General features: G+C 37.1%; 1 protein-coding gene across 1 annotated transcript; it reads left to right on the top strand.

The window, feature by feature from the left end:
• Window positions 1-241: 241 nt before the first annotated feature.
• Window positions 242-5,895, top strand: LOC114454372 (cytosolic sulfotransferase 3-like). The gene is made up of 8 exons (XM_028434801.1): window positions 242-366; window positions 492-630; window positions 2,658-2,786; window positions 2,929-3,029; window positions 3,549-3,675; window positions 5,133-5,230; window positions 5,308-5,482; window positions 5,551-5,895. Exons 2-8 carry the CDS (start codon window positions 492-494, stop codon window positions 5,661-5,663), a joined length of 882 nt encoding a protein of 293 aa, XP_028290602.1. The 5' UTR covers window positions 242-366; the 3' UTR covers window positions 5,664-5,895.
• The last annotated feature ends 6,707 nt before the right edge of the window (window positions 5,896-12,602 follow it).

Below are 12,602 nucleotides of genomic sequence, written 5' to 3' on the forward strand. Positions count from 1 at the left end.
TAGATCAATAAACTGCATCTGCCTGCAGTCCAACAGTGACTGTGGTAAATATTTAGAGTTTGACTTTCCTTCCCCCATTTTTGTAATGTTTCTTTCTTGCTTTCCTTCTGGATTTTTTTTTCTGTTTTGTTCTACATAAGAAATTAAAAATGCAATTATTGTATAATTTATGTTGTTTGAAAATCCACAAAAAACAAGGAAGGAAAAAAAAAGAAAGCGGAATGAAGGAAGTAACGGTCTGAGCTGTCAATGAGTACACACACCCTGATTACGTAAACACATTTAAAGACACACATGAGGGATATAAAGAGAGCTGTTTGCTAGTCAGAAAACACTTCATACAACCAGAGGAAAAACATAAAGCAGGTATTTTGGTTTCTTTGCATTACTGGCGGTAAAGGTCATTTGTGTTGTGTAACTCATGCTTGTGAAATAATTCGTCACCGCTAACTGTGTTTCTTCCTCTCCACTCGCTGAACTCTGACCATCAGATGGATTCACTTTCTCGTGCGCTGCTCTTTGATTTTCACGGTGTTTCTATGACACATTATTTCACAAACAACTGGGAGAACGTTCAGAACTTTCAGGCGAGACCAGACGACATTCTGATTGCAACGTATCCCAAAGCAGGTCAGTGTGTGTTCATGAGCCTGTGCAACACTTTGTCCCTGTGAGCAAGTTAGTCTGCTTTATTATATTAGTGCAATGTTCTGATCCTCCTGAAAATGTAATTCAGCCCAATACATTTGCTTGTGTTCAACAGACTACAATATTCTATGTAATTATTTATTCGTCAGTATGAACGGAGCAGGTAACGCACATGTTTCTCCATTAGAGAACCAGCTAGGGACTGCCTGAAAACCTCACGTTATTTGCAGAAAAAGATAAAGAGATGCATCCTGAGTAAGAGGGTTCCCCGAGGGTTCTGTGTCGTGTAAATGGCTGAAGCCAACGTTGAATCATCCAGTGTTTGCACTAAAAAGTTACATCATTCACACTTCTACGTACCACTGTGGTATGTAGAACATACAGCACATACTGTTGAAGGTCAACGCTACAGTACATACAGTGAAATAGTTGTACAACAGCAACGTATGTTTTATTATTGCAATGAAATAAATATAATTATTTTATTGCATAGCTGTGATCATCTCCAGCCCTCCCTAAAGAAGAGTAAGAAACGCTTTATTATAGGGAGGATGTAAAAAGGGAGAGCAGTGTTACACCTAGGTGAGGGAGAAGGGAACAGGGAAGAGGGAGTCAGGGTAGGACAATGGAAGGAGGACAGAGGAGTCAACTATTTTGAGCTCAGAGTGTAATGTGATGTTATAGTTGTGCATATTGTGCTTATTGTGACAAGTGTTCAGCACCCAGCTTCAGTATAATAGTGGTGGACGTGAACAGAAAGAAGGAGTGAGTGGTTATACCTAAAACTGGTATTTGTCTAAGGCATGTCAGTGCATCCACAATCCAATGTGCGTACAACAACTGCTTCCGTGAACCCACTTTTGGGTCCACGGTGGCTAAATAATAGTGATTGATCTGTGAACTAAGTTTAAAACCAGAGGAGACCTGGCGTTCCAGGCTGTAGCTCCCAGACTCTGGAATAACCTGCACCAGTCTCTCAGGGAGCTCAACTGTGTGGACACTTTTAAAAAACTGCTGAAGACTACACTTTACAGTAAAGCTTTTAGTTACTGGATTTTAATTTTTATTTGTCCTTTAATGTTGCTGTTCTTATGATATTTATGCACTCTTGTTTTATTATTCTATTGTGTTCTCTTGTACTTTTACCACAACTCTGTACAGCACTTTGTGATTTTATCTGCTTTATAAATAAACTACTTACTTACTTACTTACTTACTTACTTACTTACTTACTTACTTACTTACTTACTGTGACTCTCAACCGCCCAGTTTTTTAGTGGGCGGGGCTTAAGTGGCTCTTATGATGTTGAAGGTTGTCTAAGCTCTAACATCAGAGCATTGGCTCCACCAGAGGCAGGAATCTTGACTTACTGTATCTTGCATTTCCTGTTGGAGTTGAATAGAAAGGCCTGTAAATTAATGGTAGTTTTTCCATATGTCACAGGTTTACGGAAAATAATTTGTTTTTGCATGGCTGAGTTAGGAAGTCTAGATTTATGAGCAATGTACTTAAGGTGTTGGACAAGACAGAAGTTACGGATTGGTGTAGTGTGGGTGAGGCGGAGTACGATGAGATTGGTATATTTAAAGCGCCAGTCTACGTTGTCTTCTTCTAACAATGGTGTTTTATCTCTTTGTCTTGGTGGTGCATTGACATGCATTGACACATTTCGGACAAGTTTTTTAAGAAAATGAATCCATGTGGAGTCCAATTTTGCCAGCTGTGAGGTGTTACAGTAAGATGACAGGCTTGGGTACTGTACTAAAGATGGCTGCGCACACACGACGTTAGAAACTTTACCCTGGTGAAGACTATTCTTCCCGGGGTCCCAAAATAAAACAATGTCCTTCATAAAATAAAAACACAAATTAAATCTTTCACTTATTAAACAGCAACTAAAACAGAAGAACATCATTCAACAACCTAACAGCAAGTCGTACAATCGACTGATCTGCATTCATACAGATTCATCTGTTTACAAAGTCATGAATATCATGTTCTTGTTCAGGAACCACATGGGTCTCCTACATACTTGATTTGCTGTACTTCAGCAAGATGTCCTGCCAGCGTCAGACAACCGTCCCCATCTATGACAGAGTACCTTTCCTAGAGATTGCTGTCCCTGCATTGGTTTCAGGTTTGTTATATACACCAATATCTAATCTAATTTATTCATTCAACCACTCTGTTAGAAGCTTCCGTCCTTGGTAACAACAGAATCCATAACGTCTTGTAATGTCTTTTTCATGTATTAACTCTATTTGTATGTTTTCACACAGGAAAAGACATGGCTGACCACCTCCCCACCTCCCCTCGACTCATTAAAACTCACTTTCCGGTCCAGTTTGTGCCCAAATCATTTTGGGAGCAAAACTGCAGGGTAGCATCGCTCTACATTTTTACATAATACATCAATTATGTTATGGTGAATATATTAATCATTTGAACATATTTTGATTTCTAAAAAAAAGAGGGTCAACAGTCACGTTTGCCGTACGGACAACCTCCTGTGCTATTGGTACAGTTACCAAAGTACATGTACGTAGCGTCTTAGGGATAGAGTTGGTTTAAGGTTAGGTTATAACCCAATATAGCAACAATTTTTCAGGTTTGGGTTAGGGTTGAGTTTAGATTTATGGGAAGGTTTAGTCTTCTTCAGGCAATCTGAACTGGCCAAATAGGGGCGCTACGTACGGATAGAATGCCAGTATATTGATACGGCAACCGTACGGAGTGCCTTAATATAACGAGCCATAACGAAAGCGTAAAACTTGAAATTAATTGAAAACATACAAATTTACATAAAACATAAACTTGGATCTGTATCACTTCTTTGTTATTTTCTGTATGGCATTGTTTTTTAATTAACTCATTCTATAATTCCTTTTCTCTTCCACAGATTGTGTATGTGGCCCGTAATGCAAAGGACAGCGTTGTGTCTTATTACCACTTTGATTGCATGAACAAAGTTCAGCCTGACCCTGGAGATTGGAGCAGCTTCCTCCAGAGATTTATACAGGGAAAGAGTGAGATTTTACGAAGATCTCAGACATATGGGTGTTATTTTGGGTGCACACGCAAAAAAATTGCACGTGCTGTTTGTCACCTGTTGTGGTTATTTTACTAAGATTGCATCAGAAAATTATAACTGGAGCAAAAATGGTGGACAGAGCCTAATTAGATAAGGTTTTCATATAGATAAACCAAGTGGCCACAAGGAAAAATTTAATTTAGGAGGTGTTAGTGGGAAAAGCAAAAAAAAAAAACTGTTCTTAATGCACAGTAAAAAATGTGAAAATAAGCAGGAAAAATGGAATGTGAGAGACATTTTCCTCAAACCACGCAAAGCATTCGATACAACCACACTACCCTGTACTCCAAGCTGTCCAAACTTAATGTTTCTACAAATACTCTAAATTGATTAAAATTCTATGTATCTGAAAGCACCCAATGTGTAAGAATCAAGCAAGCCATCTCATCCCATGAAGTCTGTACAACAAGGAATTATTTTCTCAGTGTACATCAATGACTTACCTAAAATATGTGACAATGTAAAGCTACAGATGTTTGCAGATGATACTCTAATCTATACATAGGAGCACAACATTTCAGCCAAAATAACACCAGCCATGGAAAAGGTAGATCTGTATCTACACAATTCCTGCCTCACCTTGAACATCGATGAGACCTTTGTTAACTTCACTGACAAACTAAAGAATAGCGCCCATCGCCCTATAACCATAAACAAAAAACACAGCAAAACTGTAACAAAAAATAAGATTACAAAATACTTTTTAAGTTTACCTTAACAACTTTTAAAAGTATCACAAACTTGCTCTCAATGGAGGGAGCTAAAAGCTTCCATAATGCCATGGTTCTGTCATACCATTCATACTGCATTCAAGCAAATAACATCAACCAAAAACCACTAGAGAGTATTCACAAGCATGCTCGTAAAATATTCTTACAAAAAACCCCAACAATACCATCATTGTAATATACTTGATAAATGAAAAATGCTTAACTTTAATAACCTTGTTATTGCAAGACGAATAAATTAGTTCATTAGAAATGTTTCCAATATTTTGGACTTATTCATTCCGGAAATGTTGACAGGGACAGGAAAGATTAGTTCTCTTTCATTCTGCTTACAATAACTGCAGCCATCTGCGAGTAAAGCTGTGACAGTTATTAAAACACGCTGAATAAATGCACAAAAACAGTCACTACAATCACTTCCAACTTTAGCAAATCACTGTGTGTGCTACAAGGATTTATTTACATCTCTTAGGTTCCTGACTACTCATTAGCAGCAAACGCGCTAAATAGATTTCGCTGTTTTTTTTGCGCATTTGAGCAAATATTAATAACAAATGCAAACCTTTTATTAAATGAGGCCCTGGGTATTTAAAACAATCATAAGTGCTTTTTCATTGTTACAAACTGAAAGTAGGAATTTAATGTGCTTTTGTTTCAACTTTAGTGGTTTTTGGATCCTGGTACGATCACGTTAACGGCTGGTGGAAGAAAAAACAAACTTCTTCAAGAATCCATTATATGTTCTATGAAGACATGGTTGAGGTACAGATGTTGTCTGTTTCTTTTCACTGCTTTTCATTCCAGTCCAACCGAGATGACATCGTGCCTTGTTTTTCCAGAACACTGGACAGGAAATAGACAAACTCTGCTCCTTTCTGGGTGTTTCTCCCACACCTGAGGAGAAGAACAGCATCAGTGTCAGATCACAGTTTGACAGCATGAAAAAGGATCAAATGGCAAACAACTCCACAAACGCTGTGATGGATTTCAACGTTTCTCCCTTCATGAGGAAAGGTGAGGTGGATAATAACGTAGCACTGATCATAACACAAAGATGGGGCTGATCTTCTGTGACTGCACAGGGAAGGTCGGGGACTGGAAGAACCACTTCACTGTGGCCCAGAATCAAGACTTTGATGAAGATTACAAGAAAAAGATGAAAGATTCCCAACTTCAGTTTCGCACTGAAATTTAACTATGTTGCATTTTTGAATGTGATCATTTGCATGTTTTCCAATTAGGGAAAACTTTAGCACCATTTTTCCTCACTTCATTTACATATCAACAGACCTCAGCAGAAGTCTTATTAAAGGTAACATTTTCTCCGTTTTATCCCATGTTCTTTGTTGTTTTTGTAATTTCGGTTTGAAATGAAAATAAATGCAAATTAAAACTGAATTAGAAATAAACACATTCTTGATTTGTCATATGTTTCTTTTATTTTTTATTTTTTACCTCAAGTTGAGTAAAGGACAAGAATTTTGAAGGTCTTGGTCTTTTTACTCATTATTGTCTCCATTTTGGACTGACCAGACTTCAATCAATCAATCAATCAATCAATCTTTATTTGTATAGCGCCAAATCATAACCAATGGTATCTCAAGGCACTTTACAGTAGAGCAGTCTTAAGGACGGACTCTTCATTTTATGGATACACACATATGCATATATACGTATATACACATACATATGTATCCCACACCCAACATGAATTCATCATGGCGGCAAGGAAAACCTTCTGTTAAGCAGCAGGAACCTTGTGTGGATCCCATTCCTATGATGAACAGCCATCCACGTTATGCTGTGTGGGATGGCTGTTCATCATCCCACACAGCAGATAAATCCCAAAGACTTGGGATTTATCTGCTATTCTTCAACTTTGTTAATGTGATAATTAGAAACTGTTCCTGATGAATGTATGTTGTCTTCAAACATTTAATGTTAGCGCATTGATTGTTGAAATCTTATCCAATGTCTTTTACAAACACAGAGGCATCAGTCCATGTGATTTACACTTACTTTGGTCCTCATTCACCTGACAAATGTTAATTTCAGATGTTAAAAAATAATTCTAGACTCATCAGTAGAATAAATATACTAAATATATATTAAATATATCCAAAATTCATCAAGATTTGAGATTTTTTCATGATATGCTTTGTTTTTGTCGGTCAAATGTACTATTTAAAATAAAATTTAAATTAAAGCGAAAGAATGCTCTTTAATTGTTCAAATTTGTCATGGTTTTTAAAATTGATATATGGTTTTATTTGACAGACATATACAATAAATAATTTTAGACCTTGAAATCTGTTTGGTTTTGTCTTGGAACCGAAGACAATCTGTCTGAGACGTCACCTCCTTTAATGAGAGGGACGTGACATCATTTCAGACTAAAATAAGCTAACTTTGCTAAGTGTCTTTAATCCAGATGCTTGTTTAAAACAGTGAGTGTGACTTCCTGTTTTTTTTTATTTTTTTTTTTATCTTGTCTGCACATTCTGTTGAAGGTTAACACTACAAGAAGTGCAATCTTTTAACAGCAATGCATATTTTGTTATTGCAATTAAATAAATTTATTTATTTCATTGCATAATTGTGACCATCACCAGCCCTCCCTAGGGAAGGGTAAGAAATACTTTATTAAAGGGAGGATGTAAAAAAGAGAGGGCAGTGTTACACCAAGGTGAGGGGTTGGAGGGGGGTGGGGAAGTTAACAGGGAGGAGGGATACAAGATAGGAAATGGAATGGGTGGGGAGTAGTCGATAGGTTTCAAGTGATGCGATGTGAAATTGTGGTTGTGTATATTGTGTTTATTGTTGAGTTATCAAGCCAGTCTGGTGACCAGTGTGCGGCTTAGGAATAATGGTGGTGGCTGTGAACAGAGGAAGAAGTGAGTGGAAATTCCAAAAAACAGGTATTTGGGAACAACGTGTCTAAGGTTGAGCCCAGTATGAGTGTTATCCCACAGCCCAAGGCCAGTGCATCCATGACAAATGTATTTCCAAGAACCGCCACTGCAAAACCCACGAGCCGCCCCCGGGCCCGAAGAAGCAGCCAGGCCAGCAGCAAGAGCGGGCAATCCGGGGGCCCCCGGCGACCACCCCACGGCCAAGCAGCCCCCCGAACGCCCCCAAGATCCCAAGCCGAGAGGCAACCATCGCCCCCCCCATACACACCCGAGAAAGCCCCAAGGAGCCAAGGACCCAGCGCACCACGCCACCGATCCAACCCCCAACCCCCAGAGCCCCTTCCTGTTGAAGTGCTGTTAAAGCACGTGTGTCAAACTCATGGCCCAGGGGCCAAATCCTGTCCTTTGGAGCATCTAATTGGGCCCGCAGGAGAAAGTATAAATGAACATGAATCATTGTGTAAATGAAACTCCTGGTGCTTGTATCACATTTTTAGCGTTGAAAAAACTCAAAATTCTTACAAAATCCTTAGTTTCTCTGAAATGACATAATATTTCACCTAATTCAATAGAAATTGGTCACAAAATCTGATATCTATCACTTTTTGTTTGGATATTGTCAGTTTCTTACACATTTTATATATGCAAACTAGGCCACAAAAATGTTGAAATAACTCGTTTTCCCGCATAAAATCTGTGGCCCACTTAAGATCAAACTGCTACGTTTTTGCCCCTGAACTAATATGAGTTTTACACCCGTGTTAAAGGAATACTCAACCCACCACATGAATGCACTTTAGATGACAGGTATAAAGCTGAGCTATAACTTTAATTATTAATTACAATATTGTCGAGATGTCAAATTTTGGATTGGACTCTGGAAATAGCTCAAAGCCTGAATTATGACACCAGCCTTGTGGTTAAAAACAAGTATTAATTAAACATCTTCTTTCATTTATCTGCTGGATGTGTCACTAACCAGTGGTGGACAGTAGGGCTGGGCGATATGGACCAAAATTAATATCTTCATTTTTTTTCTCAAAATGGCAATATTACGATATAAAGCTTGACAATTTAAATTTAAATAAAGTCATACTCTAGGTTAAACTTGCTGATGCAAAATGCCACACAGGCTAAAATAACAGCACAGTGCTTTAAGATTGGTGAAAAAAATAACTTATGTATCACAAACATGAGCAAGTAGCGGCCCCAAAAGAAAAGACACAAAATGACAGCAAAAAATACACACATTTACTACAAAAACACAAATGAAAAACACAAATACTTATATGGACAACAAAAATACACAAAAAGCATACAAACAAATGGAGAAATACACCAAAGAACAAAAAAAAATACAGGACAACAAAAAAAAACAGAAGGAGAAAAAAAAATGCACAATGGGATGACAAAAATACATAAAAGAACAACAAAAATACACAACAAAAACCCTACAAAAAATACAAACAAAAATTACAAAAGAACCACAAAAATACACAAAAAAAGAACACAAAAAGTGAAAAAAATGCACAAAGGGACAAAAGAAATACATAAAAGAATAAAAATAAACAAAATACACAAAGGAGAAAAAATACACAAGGGGGCAACAAAAATCCAAGAACAACATACAGTACATACCAAAAATACACAAAACGACTCTGAAAGAAATCCATATTACTGGAAAATTACACAAAAAAAACAAACAAAAATACATAGGACAGTAAAATAGACAAAAGAAGGAAAAAGTACGCAATGGGACATGAACATTTATTAACACTTTAGGATTTTTCTCCTGTAAGAGACAGCACGTGTGAGTGAGTTCTGTAGTGTGGCTTGTTTAGATGAAGGTCTGGTTTCGGACGCACTCAGTGATCATCTAACTTTCCTTTTCTTGTTGTTCTGAGAAGTAGTTAAAGCAGAAACTCCTAAAATGAGTATTTTAAATTAAAAAAATTTATTAGATAAAAATATATTGATATAGGCAATATTGTAATTTTCTATATTGCCAAAATTGAAAACTCAGTATATATTGAATCCTGATATATTGCCCAGCCCTAGCGGACAGTAACAAAGTAAATTTACTTAACTAATGTATATAAGAAGTATTTTAGAGTATCTATACTTTACTTAGTATTAAGAGATACTTCACTACTTTACATTTGAAAGATAAATATTGTACTTTTTATTCCACTATTTTTCTATGGTTACTATCATTACTTTTCTTTCTGATGTCAGCTCAGGTTTATTCACTGCTTCAGTTCTGATACTAAAACATTTTTGTTCATCCTCACAATGGTTTTCTCAGTTCTACCAGAACTTTAATATGTCAATATGTTAATGCTCGTCAATGCGAGAACCAATCAGAGAGAGGCAGCTCACCTCTCATAGTGTTGCTGTTTGAACAATTCATTTGTCAGAGATTAAAACCCAGAATAAAATAAAATAAAATAAAAAAAAGGCTGTAATTCAGGCCCACGTTCAAAGTTCTTGAAATGAGAAGTGATTTATATCATCATAACAATAATTTGTTGGTGGAAATTAACATCTGGTTAGCGACATGAAACATTGCATTTTATTACTTATTTATTGTTAAATATACCTCATGATGCTCAAATATTACTACAAATAAAATAAACATGATTTTTTCTAAATAATAATAGTTTCTGGTTAGATTTGCTTTTTTTATTCAAATAAAACAGTTGTATCGATGAATGCAACTGAGTTATTAAACCTTTACCTTATTGAACAACTCTTTGTGATTTAGTTGGATTAATGTGGCTTTAAAATAAAGCCACATTAATGATAGTTGGAGATCCTTCTGGGGAAAACCGAACCTGATAGGAAGAGATGGAATCCATCCTACTTTGGAGGGAGCATCTCTACTATCAGAAAACATGGCACATTTATGACATCTCATGAATGAGACCATGTTACAGAGGGGGAGTCCTCCACGCCCCTCTGCGCTTGCCTTAGGATAGTTTCCCTCCCATTGCTATTATGATAGCTGTGTTCATCGCCATGACAACTGTTGTGATGGTGATGAATATTATTTTATGGAGACGGTGTCTGTCCCCCGACCCATATTTCACAATGATTTTAACATAAAATCAAATAAAAGAGCTATCAATTATAAAAATCGGAAAAAAATTAAAATCTCAAATCTAGAAACACCAAAACATAAAACCATTAGATGTGCTCTATTAAATATTAGATCACTGAGATCCAAATCTCTACTAGTAAATGACCTTATCTCAGAAAATAACTTTGATTTATTCTGTTTAACTGAAACATGGCTGTATCAAGATGAATATGTTAGTTTAAATGAAGCCACTCCTCCCAGTCATTTAAATACTCATATGCCACGAGACATAGGCCGTGGAGGTGGTGTAGCAGCTATTTATCATTCCTCTCTCCTAATCTATCCTAAACCAAAGGCCAGTTACACTTCCTTTGAAAGCCTGGTTCTAAATTTATCTCATACCAAATCAAAAACCTGCCAGCCAGTCTTATTTGTGATAATTTACCGTCCTCCAGGCCCTTATTCTGAATTTCTATCAGAATTCTCTGAGTTTATATCAAACTTAGTCCTCAGTTCTGATAAAATACTGATAGTAGGAGATTTTAATATCCATGTGGACAAAGATAGTGATAGCCTGAGCTCAGCCTTTATGTCCCTAATAGACTCAGTTGGCTTTTTTCAAACTATTAATGAAGCTACTCATCGTTTAAATCATACTCTTGATCTTGTTCTAACATATGGCCTTGATATTAATGAACTAAATGTCTACCCTGAAAATCCTCTGCTATCAGATCACTTTTTAATATCTTTTAACATTATCCTAGAGGATCTCGCACTGTGCAATAAAATAGTTACGAGTAGAAATCTGTCCAATAGTGCTGTGGCTAAATTTAAAGAGGCCATTCCTGCTGCCTTAAACTCAGTGCACCATCCAATAAATAACTATGATATTAATAATAACCCCTCTCAACTGGATCTGCTTGTCGATAGCTCTGCTAGTCTACTAAAATCCACCTTGGACTCAATTGCCCCATTGAGGGAAAAAACTATTAAACGTCAGAGGAAAGCTCCGTGGTTTAGCTCTGAAACTCACACACTCAAACAAACAACCCGTAAATTAGAGAGAATGTGGCGCTCCAATAAAACAGAGGAGTCACGAATACTTTGGCAAGAAAGCCATAGTAAATATATGACAGCCTTACGACATAGTCGATCTACATACTATTCCTCACTAATTGAAGAAAATAAAAATAATCTGAGGTACCTTTTCAGCACTGTAGCCAGGCTAACACAAAGTCAGAGCTCTATTGAGCCCATGATTCCTCTAGCCCTCAGCTGTGAGGACTTTATGACATTTTTTAACGATAAAATTCATAAGATTAGAGATAAAATTAGCCACTCCCTGCCTTCACCTGGGCCTGCTGTACCATTAAATGTAAATAGGCCTGACCTAAACTGTTTCACACATATAGGACTTCAGGAACTTAACTCTATTATTTCATCCTCCAAACCATCGACCTGCCTTTCAGATCCGATCCCAACTAAGCTGTTTAAAGAAGTTGTTCCCCTGGTCTGCCCATCTTTGTTGGAGACAATAAATATATCCCTATCAATAGGCTACGTGCCACAGTCCTTTAAAGTAGCTGTAATCAAACCCCTTCTCAAAAAACCTACTCTTGATTCCAGCACTTTAGCAAACTACAGGCCTATATCTAATCTTCCTTTTATTTCAAAGATTCTTGAGAAAGTTGTGGCGGCTCAGCTCTGTGACTTCCTTCAAAACAACAACCTGTTCGAGGACTTCCAGTCAGGTTTTAGAGCTCAACACAGCACAGAGACTGCTTTAGTTAAAGTAACTAATGATCTACTCTGGGCTTCAGATGAAGGACGACTCTCAGTGCTGGTTTTATTAGATCTTAGTGCAGCTTTTGACACTATAGATCACTATATTCTACTAGAGAGATTAGAGGAATTACTTGGAATCATCTGATAGATACCAGTTTGTACACGTGAATAATAAGTCTTCTGTGTACACTAAAGTAAGCTACGGGGTTCCTCAGGGCTCTGTGCTAGGTCCAATCCTCTTCTATATCTATATGATCCCCCTTGGTAATGTTATGAGAAAATACTCTGTTAACTTTCACTGCTATGCTGATGATACCCAACTGTATGTATCAATGAAGCCAGGTGAGACAAATCAGCT

The sequence above is a fragment of the Gouania willdenowi genome, chromosome 20, assembly GCF_900634775.1.
Source record: "Gouania willdenowi chromosome 20, fGouWil2.1, whole genome shotgun sequence".
In the NCBI taxonomy this organism is placed as follows: Eukaryota; Metazoa; Chordata; class Actinopteri; order Blenniiformes; family Gobiesocidae; genus Gouania; species Gouania willdenowi.

Excerpts from the sequence above, each read along its gene's own strand:
- LOC114454372 (XM_028434801.1), top strand. The coding sequence starts at position 492 with ATGGATTCACTTTCTCGTGCGCTGCTCTTTGATTTTCACGGTGTTTCT. Across the intron at positions 631-2,657 it reads TGCAACGTATCCCAAAGCAG|GAACCACATGGGTCTCCTAC; the intron begins GTCAGTGTGTGT and ends GTTCTTGTTCAG. Across the intron at positions 3,676-5,132 it reads GAGATTTATACAGGGAAAGA|TGGTTTTTGGATCCTGGTAC; the intron begins GTGAGATTTTAC and ends TTTCAACTTTAG.